We start from the raw sequence: 16,859 nt of genomic DNA on the forward strand, positions 1-16,859 counted from the left end.
TATCTGGATGCTATTTACATATATATGGCAGTATGAACTCAGTTAGACATGCATATTCTAAATCCTCTAGGGAAAAGTTACCATGAATGAATTGGCTTCCACAGTAATTATACAGGATTCCCTTTAATTTGCAAAAATCATCACAAACTATACAAGAGTTTGAGATGGGATCACCTTCAAGTAACTATACAAAATTTATATATTACCTATAGTTTAAAATATAAAGAAAAGGAAGCTCTTTCACCTATCTTCTTTTCATAGAATTCATAGCTTTTAATGGCTAATACATTCTTCTGAATAGCTGATGTAATCTTCAGTAATCTTGTAGAATATTGCCTCTTTCACCTGAGAAAAATCATTTGTTATATAGCACTAAATAAGGCATTTAAAAGGAAAAATCTACTTGCAAAATCTACAAGTCCACTTTAACATTTTATATAAGCAAGAGAACACAACATCTGATTGAAGAAAAAGAGTATTCTCTTCATTGTTTAAAAGCTGAAGCACAGGATTCAACTGTTTCATAAAGTGGTAATATTATTAATAGTAAGAAGAACAGGGTGAAAATAATGATTGATGCACATATTGATCAGGTTTGCAGAATCAGCTACAAACGAAGACAAATTTGAATCAGATTAACAATCAATGAAACCCACTATTTAAGTATCTTGCATTAATCAGCTACAGGTTTACTTAACCATTTCCCCAAATCAGAGGCAAATTCCAATCATCTCAGTTGACAGGCAGAGAATCACTATTCTGGGAAATACAAGGGGGAAAAATGACCTAGAGAGAAAACATCCTTCACAAAGCTAAATTAATTTTCATTTGGATGACTAAAGCATGTTACTGCTAAACAACCTCTATGGAGAGGGTACCCAAACTAAAAAAATCAAGCCTCGAATCTACGTCTGTACACATACCAGGCTTGGACCTACTATCATGGAAGAGTTGGAGAAGAAATATATATTGGTATGTGACAGCATTACAACATAGTGCAAAACCCGGCTCACCTCAAAGGCTGGCATTAGGAGAGAGGAACGGGGTGGAATGATAGCTTCTGTATCAGGTTCTCCTCTTTGAACCCAATCAATTCAGCTTAAGAAAAACAACTTGGGTCCTCGGCAGGCTACTAGAGTCCTTATAAGAACCTTTTAAACTTACTATTGGTATTTGGTATTTTCTATGGACATGAAAGATTTTAAAAGGTAAAGAGTAGGTTGTGCTGAGCATAATCAACTTCCTCATCTTTTAATGTTGAGTGTTTTGGCAGCAGTAACGAGAATTTCGAAAACTCAGTATCCACAATGAGATACACCAACTTTACTGTCATGAATGGGTGCGGGCTAGCTGGGCTTTTCCAGTTCTGAGAGCTCCTCTTTCTGTGTTGTCTTTATCACAACAGAAGAGCAACTGTTTTCAAAGGACTATTGCTACGCCTTATGGAACATTTCCCCAGGACAATTTCCCTTAGTAAGAATTATTTCCTTCAGCCCCTAGCCAAACTAAAGCACACTTAGCTCCCTACCTCCTTAATATGGGTCCTTGAAAAAGCAATCTACACTTAGCAGTCTGAACTTCTTAACACCTACTCATTCCCAGCCCCAAGAATTTGCTTCTGCTCCCTCTCTAATAACTGATTATTCTCAGTATGATCACCAAAGACTACCCTATTGCTAACCCCAAACATGTGAAACTGATGACCACCCCTAACTTATTGGAGCTTTCTTCTCCCTTGGGTTCCAGGACACTGCTCTCTTCTGATTCTCCTCTTTCCACTCCTCCTTTCCTTCCTTCTCTTCTACCCAGATATTCAATGGTAGGTTTGCTCAGGGTGACACTCTCAGGTCTCCTTCCTTCTCAATTCTACTTTTCTCCTTAGGCAATCTCATGTATTCTCATGGCCACAATTAATATGATGATCACATCTTTAACCAAGTGTCTCCAGGACACCAAATTCATAATTCGAATTGCCTTTTGGACATCTTCACTAGGATATTCCATAGGTATTCAACACTCAACGAAATAGCCCTTGTTTTCTTTCCCTAAAACTGTTGGTTTGTTATTACTCTTCATCTTGGAGAATGGTAACCCCATCCACCAGGCTCCAAACTAGAAACACTCTCTTACCACCTCCCAAATACAAGATGTCACCAAATCTCTATCACTCTTTCTTGTCTTTAATCTTTCTCTTTAGTTTCTTTTTCTTTTCCTTTTTTTTTTTTGTTTTTTCCTGAGATGGAGTTTTGCTCTTGTCTCCCAGGCTAGAGTACAATGGTGCGATCTCGGCTCACTGCAATCTCTACATTCCAGGTTCAAGCAATTCTCCTGCCTCAGCCTCCCAAGAAGTTGGCATTACAGGCACCTGCCACCATGCCTGGCTAATTTTTGTATTTTTAGTAGAGATGTGGTTTTACCATGTTGGCCAGGCAGGTCTCAAACTCCTGACCTCAGTGATCCACCCTCCTTGGCCTCCCAAAGTGCTGGAATTACAGGCACGAGCCACTGTGCCCAGCCAGTTTCTTTCTCTTTAATCTTATCCGTTCCCTTTTGAGGAATAATTTACATATGATGAAAGAGTTAGATCTAAGCGTACAACTTGACAAGTCTTGATAATTGGACATATCCATGTAACCCACATGCCTATCAGCCAACACAGAATGTTTCCATCACCCCAAAAGGACCCCTTGTGCTGCTTCCTGGTAAGTATCCTGCCGTTTCCCCCATCCCTGACAACAACTAGTCTTATTCTTTCACCACAGATTAGTTTTGCTTATTCTAGAATTTCACATAAATGGAATCATATGGTATATACTCTTTTGAGTCTGGTTTCTTTCATCTACCATGTTTCTGAGGTTCATCCATCTATCATTGCTTTTTGTTTTCAGGCAGATTTATCAAAGTCTAATTTACATACAATAAATTCACCCTTTAAAAGTATACATTTTGGTGAGTTTTGACAAATAGATGCAGTTGTCTACCACCACAAGACAGGACAATTTTAACAAACATTCCCTTTTGCACCACTCCAGTCGCACTCCCACCCTCAGCAACCACTGATCTTATTTTTGTCTGCTTTCTGCCTTTTCCAGAAAGTTAAATTAATGAAATTAATGTAATATGTAGTTTCTTGAGACTGGCTTCTTTCACTTAGCATTGTGCTTTAGAGATTTACCTATGTTGTTACACATACCAATAATGTAGTTCATTCCTTTTTATAGTTGAGTAGTATTCCATTATATGGACATACCACAATTTACTTATCCATTCAACAGTTGATGGACATTTGGATTGTTTCCAATTTTTGTCAATTATTACTAAAGCTGCTATAGACATTTGTACACAGGTATTCGTAAAAACATATCGTTCCAGTTCTTCTGGGAAAATACCTATGAGTGAGATTGCTGCGTCACCATGGTAAGTATATATTATCACAGCATACCTCTTACCACCTTAGTCATTTCCCTAGCATTTGCCTCTCCTAATTGTAGGCCATTCTTCAAGGTCATCAGAATTATACTTTTCTTAAAAAAACAAACTTAACTCACATAGAGATAGGCAGTGAATTGTTCCAACAATAGACACTGATGTCAGCTTGGTTCCTAGAAGATTTTAAGTCAGTCACTGCTAGTAACGTTGTACTGTATTCCCTTTATTGTAATTCTGTCATCCTAAGCTTTGGATCAAATTATGATAAAAGTTAAAGAAAAATAATAATAATCCTATTGCTCCCCTGCTCAGAAACTTCTAGTGGCTGTCTGTTAGCTACAAGATGAATTTAAACTTGTCAATTCTTTATATTCTGGCCCAAATCCACCTCCATAACCCTATCTCCTATTCCCCCATTCTATGCACACTACATCTAGTCATACTTCTTACCATTTCAAAAAAATCACATCCTGTCACGACACTGTATGTTGTTATATTACATTCCTGCTGTTAAAAATGGCTTTCTGTGGATCGCCTAGGCATAGCTAGTAACTCTTAGACATTCCTAGAGCACCTGAGTCACTTATACTACTTGTACTGTCATTTATCATTTCATGTCTGCTCCTCCCTATCACTTGAGGGCAGGGTCCATGTTTCATTCATTGCTGTATTACAAGTAGCCTGCACCATAACTAGCACATAGGAAATACTTCAGAAATCCTGAATGAAAAAATATATTTTAAGTGAAAAACAATGCACAGTTTTCGAGAAAGACAAAATAATTGGTAGCCACTTCCTACAAAATAACCCTGATCACAAGACTTGAAATATTTATAATAAAGCCACCAATCATAAAGAAAAAAAGACAGATTCTTAGGAAGAACTTTACATATTAAAGCTGTATTAAGAAAAAGCCCGATAAAAGATAGTTTAGGGAGAGAGGGGAAAAAAACATTTTCTCAAGAAAATAATAATCCATCCAAGGCCTAATAGATTACTAAACATGTCACACCACTAATTTTGGATCAATCCACTAACTCTCCCAGAAATAAAGTCCCAGCTGAAGCTGTCGTCCCTGAGGCAATGGAAAGTGCTGACATTAGCCAGAACTCACTGCCACTGAAATGCTATTGTATGAAGGAAATTCTTTTTACCTTGGCTTTGGATTCAAACTGAAAAGCTAAAGAGGAAGTCTTTATATGGGGTCCAGAAGGAAAATTTTAGAAAAAAGCAGACCCACAAGAAAACGAAAAGAAAATGCCCACAGCAAATTTGTTAGGTAGTCCAAGAAATCAATATGCTATCTGGTTACCAGATGTAAAGGTAGATTTGAAAGGAGTATTTAGGACTAGAGCAAAAGGAGTGTCCTTTCCAGGCCTGATCTGCTAGAAAGGATGATATCATTTTTCCTGAGATCCAGTTACGGCAGAGCAGAGGGAGAATCCAGGATATGGGGCATGCCAAAAGTGGCCGGACTCATAAGGACATGTCTTTATGTGGGTGGAGAAAGAGCCAGAGAGACCTGGCTCCCAAATTTGGCTTTGCCATTTATTAGCTGCATGACCTAGGACAACTTATTTAACCTTTCTGAATCTTTTTTCCATGTCTATAAAACACAGATAATACCAATCAAAATTGCTGAAGACTAAAAAGAAATAACCAGTGAAAACTAAATTAAAGGAAATAACCAATGTTTGCTTGATAAACAGTAGATACTTCCTACATAAGTTTCTTCTGTAGTAAACTTCCTTTCCCATCTAAACAGGGGTATATGATAAACCAAAAAAGGAGATTATTTCAAAAAGTGAAGAAACTGATGACTCTCATTATTTTTCTGTGGGTGGCCAAGTAGTTTACATTGTTGGAGAATGTACGCTGCCTGCTTTCATTCTTCCAACAATTGTTTATGGACATCCTCTCTATAAGAACCTCAGGCTACCCTGTGAAATGGTCAAGAATGGTAGCAATAGAAAACCAAACCAGGTATCGTTCAACAGAGAGGTGTTCTGGGGGCATGGTTGGTCCTGAGCAAACATGTCACTGGGCTCTGATCACAACAAGGCCAGGCTGATCAGTTCTACAAGTGGCCCCACAACTTGTCCCCATGATCCCAGGCCCGGGTCACAATCCATGACTTCAGCCATGCTCATACACAGAGACAAAGCCACTGTCAGCAGCAACATCTTTAAAGAACAGCTAACATCCTGTTGTTTTTGGCTGTTTTTCTTCAACTGGTCAAAAAGCTATTCTCATAGCCAGTTGTATCTCACAATGCCAATTTGCTAAGGATATTTAAAGGATTGCTGTTTAAGCATATTATGTCACATGGTACCATATTTTCACAGTCTTGGAAGGCAGCAAAAATTAGATTGTAAAAAATTTGTCTTATTGAGGGAGGCACAAAAAATTCTATAAATCAAAGTCTTAAGATCAAGATTATTTGATTGCCAAAACCCATTTTCTGAAGCCCCATAGATCCAAGCTGAGTCATTTTGACCTGAGTTATTTCACTCACTAACTCTAGAACCTGGGACAAGAGTTCATTTCTCAGGGTTTCAATTTGTACATCTGAACTAATTATTCTTTAAGGTCCTTACCAGATGTGCAAATCTAGGAAAAAGCATTAAATGACAAAGTTTCCGGTAGTTTGTATAGGTTCTCAAGTTTACATTTAAACACTAATAGTGCAATGGAGATATATATAAAATTTGGTTTGAGAGGAACAAACTTGATGATAATACACTGCTGAAAGGCTAACCTATGACTTGCCCACAGCAGGAACTGAAGAAAAGTTGAAGGCCGGGCGCGGTGGCTCAAGCCTGTAATCCCAGCACTTTGGGAGGCCGAGACGGGCGGATCACGAGGTCAGGAGATCGAGACCATCCTGGCTAACATGGTGAAACCCTGTCTCTACTAAAAAATACAAAAAACTAGCCAGGCAAGGTGGCGGGCGCCTGTAGTCCCAGCTACTTGGGAGGCTGAGGCAGGAGAATGGCGTAAACCCGGGAGGCGGAGCTTGCAGTGAGCTGAGATCCGGCCACTGCACTCCAGCCCGGGCGACAGAGCGAGACTCCGTCTCAAAAAAAAAAAAAAAAAAAAAAAAAAGAAAAGTTGAATGTATAAATAGGATGGGATATTGAAGATACCTGGAAACATAGTTGAGCATTACAGGTGGTAGGATGGGAAAGAGATCATAGGATACAAATACTGAGATAGTAAGGGAATGTCCCTGGCAGAGATTCATAAGATGGAAGGACAGGAACAACCACCAAAAGAATATAGTGAACCCCATGTCTGGTCTGTTGGTTCCCCCTAAAAGCACCAATGCTCTGTTTAAGCCAAAATCTTCTCGGAAGCTTTCAATTCCTGTTTACTCTAAAATAAATGGGGAAAAAAAACTAGCTTATTCCTTGTAACCTAAACCCCAGGGGAAGTTAGGAGTCAGTGGGAGGCAGAGACTCATACAAACATACACACGTATACAGAATCATATCTGATGGGATGAGGTTAATGAAGCACACAAAATCCCAGGGCTGACAGGAAGTGGAATTAGAACCACAAAAGCCAAGAAGATAGATAGTCAACAACTTAAAAAACTCCAGATGCATTCAGTTTATTAAAGCTGAATACAAGCAGGGAGGAAGAAAGGAGACCCATGGCTGATGAAATGGACTTAAGGGGTATTTCACTGAGTCAGAGAAAGTCACAGCTTCTTTCACGTCCGAACATTCTATTGCCAATAAGTTCAATAATGAAGCTCCCAAGCTTCCAAAAGGCAATCAGGTTGTAAAACAAACAAACCAAAAAAAGGAAACATTCAGAAAAGGTTTTATAATTAACTAGTTAGAACAAAGATTTTTACAGCAAGGGATATCAGAAATTTACCCTCATATAAGAGCCAAGTAGATGTAGAAAAATAAACTTTTATTTATTATTTAAATCTAATGAGATTTTGGAAGTTAGAGTTATGCTCCTAGTCCCAACCCCCCAACCCCATCCTCAAACAGTCTACAATAATTCTAAGAGTTCTAGGCCATTACCAAACCAGATCTATTGGGAAGTCTACTGTCAAGCTACCAGAAAAGCAATTAAAGCAAGTGCCCATCATTCACTCAAGAAACATTTCCTGAACATCCTCTAAGAGCAAAAGATGCTGACATGCAACTGGGCATGGTGGTGCACACCTATAGTCCTAGCTACTCAGGAGGCTGAGGCAGGTGGATCCTTTGAGCCCAGGAGTTCAAGGCCAGACTGGGCAACATAGTGAGATCCTGTTTCAATTTTTTAAAAAGTGCTAACATGCATGGTGGGCGCAAAACTGACGGAGATATTCTTACTGTCCTCAAGCAGTTTCCAGTTGGCTACAGGAGACAAATACACACATGACTACCAAACAACATACAGATACTATTGTAGAGTTACAAACAGAGTGCTGGGGGTATATGGGCAGGGCAGGCTAACTCTGGGAGCATTAGAAAAAAACATTACCAAAGAAGTGACACTTGACTTTGTCTTGAAAAATGTCCATAATTGATTAGGTAAAGTAATACAAGAAAGGCATTTCAGACACAAGGTAAAACAGGTGCAGAGGTAGCGAACAAGAAAAGGACCAGGTTTGGTAGCTCATGCCTGTAAGCCCAGTATTTGGGAAAGCCAAGGCAAGAGGATCACTTGAGACCATGAGTTCAAGGCTGCAGTGAGCTAAATATGATTGCGTCATTGCACTCTAGTCTGGGTAACAGCGAGACCCTGTCTGTAATACAAAACTAAACAAACAAACAAACAAACAAACAAAATTTTAAAAGGGGACCACAGAAATGTTGAAAGCTCTGGTTTGGCAGAAATAGAGTGAAATGGGAAGAAAGGACACTATTATGAATTCAAGAAAATAAACTCAGACACTGCTGAGGAAGTGTATGTATAAACAAAACATCATAATGTGATAGGAAAAGAGAATGATCAAACAAGCACAGAAAAGCATAATGCATAGTGAGGTCACATTTCTACAAAAAGTTTTTTAAAAAATTAGCCAGGCAGGATAACACATGCCTATAGTCCCAACTACTCGGGAGACTAAGATGGGAGGATCACTTGGGCCCAGGAGGTGAAGGCTGCAGTGAACGGTGATCATGCCACAGTACTCCAACCAGGGCAACAGAGCAAGACCTTGTCTCAAAAAAAAAGAACAGCATGAGGGAGGAGGCAATGTGGAGAACTAAATCTTAGAAAAGAAATGGCAGTGTGCGAGGCACAGACAGAAGGAGAGTTTTTAGGCCAAACAGCAGAACTCATACAGTGGCACAAAAGTACAGCGTGCTTAGAAGTACAGTATAGTACAGCTGGATTATAAGGTATATGAGGGGAAATGGAATTCTAGAAGAGTTACCTGAGTTACCTTAGAAGGCTTTCAGGTCATATTAAGTTTCCATTATACAATTTAAGCCTAGGGAACCATTTAAGGATTTTAGAAGACATGATCAGATATGTATTTTAAAAAGTATATTACAACCTCTTCTTTTCCCATATAATTTTAGGTCCTGATTTATCTACCATCTTCTACTGGATCTCAACAATTCCCTTCAAGTGTCCCTCAAATATAGCCTGTTATGATAATCTGCTAAAGAGATCAAGAATTATGACATCTAATTATAAAAATAACAAATAATTTGTATTGAGTACAACGTAAGGGCCAGACATTGTGTCAAGTGCTTTGCGTGCATCATCTCATTTGATCTTCATGGTACTCTCAGGAGGTAGACACCATCATTACTGCCATTTTATAGTTGAGGAAACAGGATTAGAGTAACTTGCTGAAAATCACAAAACTAGATAGGGATATATATAGTCACAAACTAAGGCTGTCAGGCTCTAAAACCCATGTTCTTTATTTCCCTGTTACTCTGCCTTCTAAGCAAGCCATGACTCTCATATCCTTACTACCTGTATCACTCCACACCACACTTTAATCATCCTCCCCATTAAAGACCCTAGTGTATTTTACTAACAAAGCCTAACACTGCCAAAAGCCTATGTGACTTTAAAGACATTCACATGGGCAATCACAAATCCACTCATTTCTACATAGGAAGCAATGTCCATAGGCACCCTCAGTGCTACCATCATAGCTAGGATCAGTAGGTAACATTTCCTGATCCTGTAGTTGTGAACTGCTTATTCTTTCTCTGTGCAGTCAGGGAGTTGGGGGTGGAGTGGAAGGGAAGGAGAAGGGGAAGAGAAAGAGGAAGAAAAGAAAGTGGAAGAGGAATGGGAGAAAGAGAGGAGGGGGAGGAACACACTAGAAAGAAGACTCAAACAAAAAGGAGGAGTCATCGGAAAATGGGAGAAAGCACATACTGGTACCAGCCAGGGCTTCTTGGAACTGTTCCCAGTCTGGCTGCCAAGGAGCTCTGGAATATATTTGTTAGAGTTGGATTCCTGTACAGTCTGTTGCAGACTTTTTCTGACTGCACTCTGACAGAAAGACCAACACGTTCGTTCCAATCCCTGCTTCCCACACAGAAAGCTAGTTATTCCTCAGGGGACTTCTGACCAAGCTCACTATTGGCCTCTTAGTAGGCTCTTCATATGCTACATAAGCTTAGAAAGAAACAAAAGTCCATCACATACCTCTTCCTGCTACAGAATCACTAAGCCTCTCTACCCAAGAATCCCATCCAACTTCCCAAGATCCTCTTCACACACATGTTAAGCTTCTCGAGTCTCCTTACCAAAACAACTGCTGCGATGAGGAACAAAGGTTTTACAGGCAGTAGCAATAGCTAGTTCAGCAGAGATTATAGTCTTAATGATCAGGTCTTCTACATGGGCCATCAATGCTGCAAACAAAAATTTTTAAATTTCAGACTCAATACCAAAATACACGGATTAGGAACTAGATTCCAGATAACAATGTCACTATGAAAGCATGCGTGCTCAGTCAAAAAAGTCTCTATATGGCAGACTTCTGAATGGGTGCTATGGAGGCAGGCATATCTGTGAACAGTTCAACACAGTCAAGAATGTAGGTGCCAAGGGATACCCTCAGGTGGCCTCTTAAGACAAAAGACAGACACCTAATGGGATAGGAGCCTCACTTCCTTTCTTACACTTCCCCATGACCCTTTCCCTTGTGAACTGAGACAGTCTCTTTTGGCACACAGTTTCCCATTCTGCTCAAGGCTCAGTAATTGTGCCCACTTTGATTTGAAGCCCTGTGCTCAAACAGTGCCCATTCTCCAGCCCAGCAACATGAATGAGAGAGATTAACTTAGAAAACTCAAAACTTGGGGCCAATATGGAGACAGGCAATTTGTTATATAAAAAGCTGACCATATTTTAGTCAGCAGTTCAACATTCAAGAAGGGTAAATTCACTAAGAATTAAAGGAAAAAGTTACGCCTTTCAGACCAGAAACAAGAAAAGGGATTTTGAGGGTAATGGAAAACCTGTTCCCCAGCTTGTCAACTGCAGGAAAAAGTAACACCAAGGACAATCATCCCGTCTCAGCAACACTATCAAAGCAATAGAGAATGATTCCTGGCAAGAGACAATGATAAAGTTATCCAAAGAAGAGAAGTCAAGAAGGAAAAAGGCCCAGTACTCACCGGTTGTATCTCTGCCTTCTTGTTTCAGGTATCTAAGCATAGCACTCATGCTCCATTTGTTTCCATAGTCCTCCACTTCTGGATCATCACAACTAAAACAAATTAATAAAGTCACGTATGTAACTAGGCTTGGCTATAATAACAAGATTCTTTGCAAACAGCCTTCTTGTCTTTTTAAGTTTTGGTTTTTTTTTTTTTAATTCACTTTGCTGACTTCCAGTTACTCACTTTTCTTGGTCCTTTTTGTCATATATCCTTTCATACCAATTTCTTCAATGGAAATGAAAATGCATATAGTTTGCCTTTTTCAAGAGGGTGGGGAAGAAGGCAGCAAATTCTTTAACCAAACAATTATGCATCAAGAAAGAGTGAGAGCAATGTGTGAAAGAAGGTAAACTAAGAATGGTTACAATAAATTAACAGATAATTAACCCTTGAGGTGAATGTCACCTGAGTACACAAAACAACCTCTGATGCCATTTTCAGACCAGAATTGAGTTGGGATGGGTGAGTGAGTTAATCTGGTGCAGCACGCTGGTGAAATAATCCCACACAGAATTGCTTTGGCATCTGAAGCAGGCTCCCTCCTCTCTGGCAGTAGACATAGCTTTTCTTGATATTTTTTGAGGTATCACTGAAGAGAGAGCGCACTGGAGTGACAGTAAGAGTGGGAAGGTATACTACTGCTATGGCAGCGGAGTGGCAAACGGCACAGCCTCCCATGAATATTGGAAGAGCCCTGCAATCTGGAACCTGTGTTTTGCAGCTGTCTCCTCACTCCCTACCAGCATCCCACTTTCCACCAATTGTGCCTTTACTCATCTTTCAGAGTGGAGGTGTGATCTCTTCAGTCAATGCAAACGCTGCTCAAAGGACATTTGACGAAACCTATATAGCTTCAGCAACTATTCTATCACTTCCAGATTCCTTTCTTTCTTTCCTTGGACCTGCTAAGAACCTATTTTTAGTCTGAGTAGAAAGTAACTATTTGGGTCTCTTTTCTACTTTTCTACTTTCTGGCAAAATGATCGGGATGAAAGAAAACAGAGCAAAAAAAATATTTCCACACAGCTGGGCTGGTACTCCCTTCCACTGAATCCTTTGCTGAGATGGCCTCATTTCTTTCTTTCTTTAATTTTTTCCTTTTCTTTTTCTTCATCATACAAGTATTTATTTTACAAAAATTTAGAAAATACATAATAGCACAGAGAAGAAAATAAAAATCACTCACTCACAATCCTACCCACTATAGTTAAGCTAAATTAACACTTCAGTATTACTTCTGGTCTTTTCTTCCTCCCCGCTCAGCAAAAATAAGCAGCTTTAGATATCTCATATTCAAGCAAGAACATAAGTTGCATGTGCTATCTGATAACCTGCTTTTTCCACCTACAAATATACAGTAATGAACATTCTTATCGCTGATCCTGCGTGTACATCTTTTATTTCTTAAGGTTAAGTTCCTAGAAATGGAACCGCAGGGTCAAAGGGTACAGACATTTTTTAAGCTTTTGATATGTTTGCCAAGCGCTGAAATGACCTCATTTCTTAACTTCTAAAACGTTCCATATGCCTATTAAATTCCCATCCCTAAGTCAAGTGAGGGAAGGCAATGAGGAAGAAAAACTTGTGAAAGCACAATTTGGTAGAGAAAGGTGACACTGTTAACCGGGGAGGCAATGGAGAAGCAGCAGGAGATATGCCTCAACACTGTTAAATGACTAACAGTTTTCCATAAATGGTACATGGACATTAATGTAACATTATCCTCCAGTGCCACATGTTACCTTTCCTCCTCTACAACACCCGCATCTGAGACTGACACCTCTGACTTCTGGCTCAGACACAGCCAGTACCTGACATAGTCTCCACTCTTCTTGTTCACACTGTAGTTTGTCAGATGCATGAACTGGTTCCGAATGTTCTTGGCTCCTTGATCATATCGCACAGTTGCAAACCTGATAGAAGGGAAACAGGTTAAATGCCAGGAAGAGTTTCAAGGACATACAGGCTGGAACTAAGGATCAATGAGATAATAATAAAGGAGGGTAATATCATTATCTAACAAATACCGAGTGTCTGCGAAGTGCTAACTCCCATTCTAAGTGTTTTATAATGTCATACTTCATTCAATCCTTAAAGCAACCCTATGAAGTAGTAGATAATATTGTATCCAAGTGGAAAAATGGATGTGAAAACGAAATGTGGTCTATTAAATAACTTGTTCAAGATCACACCAACTCCAAAACCCATGTACTTAATCACAACAAGACACTGCTTCTCTTATATAGAACATTACACCAATAGGAAGAACGAAAATTGAAAATATAGCTATTTACAACCTGGGAAATTGTGTGTAGGATACTGTGATACAGCATTAGCTGGTCAAGAAATAACAACTGGCTGGGCATGGTGGCTCATGCCTGTAATCTCAACGCTTTGGGAGGCCGAGGCAGGAGGACTGCTCGAGCCCAGGAGTTTGAGACCAGCCTAGGCAACAGAGCAAGAACCTATCTCTACAAAAAATTAACAAATTAAGCAGGCGTGGTAGTGTGCACCTGTAGTCCCAGCTACTTGGAAAGCTAAGGCGAGAAGACTGCTTGAGCCCAGGAGACAGAGGCTGCAGTGAGCTGTGATCGCACCACTACACTCCAGCCTAGGCAACAGACACACTTACTGAGTGCCCACACAGTGCCTGGTACTACAGCATTCAATGAAAAAAATTAAGCAAAAAGAAAAAAGGACAGCACAGCTATATACAGGCTTAGAGCTCACATCCATAGAAAGAATAGAACTGATCCATAATACTCATTTAAAAAAGAATGATAATGACAGCATTAACAGCAGACAAAGCAAAACAGCATAAATATGGGCACAGTGCAAGAGACTTAGTCCTGAATTTGGAATGAAGGCAAAAGAAAGAGGAATAAAACATGGAGCCCGCTGAAAACAGGGAAGCAATATGATATCCTGGACTGCTGTCAAAAGAAGACCAAAGTATAAAATATATGTGCCTCTGAAGGAAGTAACCAGGGAAAGAGAGAACTTTTCAGTGATGCTCAGTATCAACAAAAGGACACTCAAGGCGAATGGTTATGGTAAATATCAACCCCTGTTTACATACCACTGTAACCATATCACCCTTCACTAGACTGGTTTTCCCAAGAGGCATATCCAAGTGTGTGAAAAAAAAAGGAAGGCCACAAGTTTATTTTCATATGACTTACAAATTATTTACATATGCTTACTCAGACTATGAAGTCAACATGAATTTTCACCACATTAAAGGTCAGCATTAAAAAATTTTCCTCTTCTCTGTTTCTTCTCATCCACCCACTATCTCCACTCCCTAATTCCCTGTACCAGAAATATACAAGAGCCAAAGAAAGAAAAGTGAAAAGAAAAAAAACCCAAACCCAAAAAACTAAAATAAACAAACACGAGGATAGGAAAAAGGATGTGGACAAAGAAAATGATGACTAGGCTAAAAGACAAGAGTTTGATGAGCATTATTACGTCTATGCTTGAGAAGGACCCCAGATTTTCTAGAAACTTCCAACTTCCAGTAGTTATCACTTAACTTCTAGCCATGTCACACCCCAGTGCCCTGGTGAGTAAGCCTTGCCTCTGCATCCCAATCTTCCTCTGATAGACTGTCCAAGCAAGTTGAAGACAGTCATTCTCTGAATTCTTGTGAGATGCAAAGGGGTCCTGTGCTGGCCCCATAGAGGCTGCCTGCCTCAGCCAGACATTACCTCAAGGTGACATCCCTCCTGCCATCCTCTCCCCGCAATGAATAATAAGTTAGAAGGAGAGGAAAGCTTCTGCTTCAGAAAAAGAGGCTTTTCATCTCTTGTAGTTACTACAAGTACCTGATCTAACTTGGTCAACATGAAAAGCCTGACAAAAGTCTGTGGTAAGCTGGAATCTGGTACCAACACATTTGTCATTCCTACATTCTTTTCTTCAAGAGGGCTACACATCTTAAAAAAAAAAAATTCATGTTTCTTCTTCCTAATCCTCCTTTTCACTGGAGTGTTTTATTCTGAACCCCAGCAAGGATAAGATTTCTAATATCAAAGCGTGGAATTCTAAACTGAGTGTATGAAGCAGAAGGAAGCAAAAATTAAAGTGAAACAAAAAAGCTTAAAGGAAAAGTTCCCCCAAAGGGTGAAAGTGCTCCACTCCGTATCTCCCTCAGTCTAGTGGGGAACATATACTACGTAGAGAAAAGGTGTGTGTGCTCATCTTTCCTCCTACCCCAGTAAAAGCTTATAGCTATCACTAAAATCCATATTAAATAAGCCATCATCAACATCTGATCACTATTTTCTTTTTTATTGTCTAGACCAGAGGTCTCATTAGTCTTGAATCTGACCTACTGGTCAAGTTCTGATTAACCTACAAAAGCTTTGTTTTTTTTTTTTTAAACTTTAATTACCTGAACAACACATAAAAATCAGACCTTCCTTCTTGCAACCCAGTGGTAGCCAGGGCCCACATGAGGAAGATGGTGAGTAACCAAAAAAAAAAAAAAAAAAAAAAAGGAAGATGGTGACTAGGATGGGAAGTCAGCCAGAAGCAGAAGGAGGTTTTCTAAGCAGGGTGGCCACCAAATAGAGGTCTAAATCCATATAAAAACAGCATCTGAGTGGGACAGTGGCCCAGTGGGGTAATGAATCTGGCCACATACAAAGGAATTGAGCAAATAAATAAATATATTACAGATACTGGGAGCCAGATTTCCTGCTGTTGGAGAAGAGATTTTAAAATATGAAAAGCAAAAAATGAGAAGGAACTCTGTAGTTTTGAACTAGAATTGTGGGTACTCGTATAAACTTCTGTTTTTCAACAATACATTAGAGACATATATGGAAATATAGATGTACGTGTATATGTACATATATACATAATTTCCTAACTCTGTTCATGGCCAGGATCTGAAAGCAGAAATGCCCCAGGACAGTCAGCATATCTAGCACCCAGATATTGATTTCTAAATACTATACTCTATGAAAAAGCAACCAGTGCTCCTTGGAGAAATGGTTGATTTCAGGGCTAGAATAGAGAAAGAACAAGATGAGCCGGAAACATCTTGTGCTCAAAGAATGATAAAGACATGTCAAAAGGACACAAAGCCAGCTTGAGAGGTCTCCCATTGGCCAAATCTGGGACAATTTGAGCATCAAAATAAATCATGATAGTAAAGAATTATAACCCATTAAATAAAATAGGAATGCTTGAGTCTGCATTGGTATAAATAAATAGATGAATAAATAAATAAGAAGAGAAAGCTCTTCCTTACGGAAAAATGCCAAAAAATAAAAGTAAAAGTTATGATGGAATTAGAAAATCATCATTTGGCAACTACCATAGCAATAATTCATTAAGGCAAGAAAAATCAATAGATTTCTCTTAAAACTGAGAAATGAGATGAAGAATGAAATTTTACATGATTTAAAGCATCTCCCTATAAAATACTTACTAATTACAAACGGTAAGACCAAATAACTTTACAGTGCAAGAATCTAGTAGATATCACCTACAGCAAGTAGTCAAACACCACTAAATGACTAGCATGTGCCATCAGACATAATGCAATGACAAGAATTAGTATCACTTTTGTGGTATTCTGGCCCCAAATGCATTACCTAGGTCTCTTCATGAGAAAATATCAGACAAGCCCAAATTGAGGGACAATCCACAAAATGACTGGCCTGTAATCTTCAAAAATGCTGAGATCATGAAAGTCAAAGAATGACTAAGAAACTATTTCAGACTGAAGGAGACTAAAGAGACCTGACGGCTAAACACAACATGTGATCC

At 39.3% G+C, this 16,859-nt stretch overlaps 1 protein-coding gene across 26 annotated transcripts in view; it reads right to left on the minus strand.

Annotated features, from left to right (window-relative positions):
• The window catches only part of TTLL5 (tubulin tyrosine ligase like 5), a 311,462-nt gene that overhangs the window by 242,895 nt on the left and 51,708 nt on the right, over positions 1-16,859 (minus strand). For all 26 annotated transcript variants that reach the window (XR_004431492.1, XM_033187360.1, XM_033187367.1 and 23 more), the window contains exons 10-12: positions 12,890-12,991; positions 11,034-11,125; positions 10,158-10,265 (exon numbers count right to left, since the gene is read on the minus strand). Coding sequence is in view for 25 of the 26 variants with exons in the window: in XM_033187360.1 (XP_033043251.1) it covers positions 10,158-10,265; positions 11,034-11,125; positions 12,890-12,991 (302 nt within the window). In the remaining variant the exon portion in view is untranslated. The remainder of the gene's footprint in view (positions 1-10,157; positions 10,266-11,033; positions 11,126-12,889; positions 12,992-16,859) is intronic.

Source organism: Trachypithecus francoisi, unplaced genomic scaffold (genome assembly GCF_009764315.1).
Source record: "Trachypithecus francoisi isolate TF-2019V2 unplaced genomic scaffold, Tfra_2.0 Lachesis_group3, whole genome shotgun sequence".
In the NCBI taxonomy this organism is placed as follows: Eukaryota; Metazoa; Chordata; class Mammalia; order Primates; family Cercopithecidae; genus Trachypithecus; species Trachypithecus francoisi.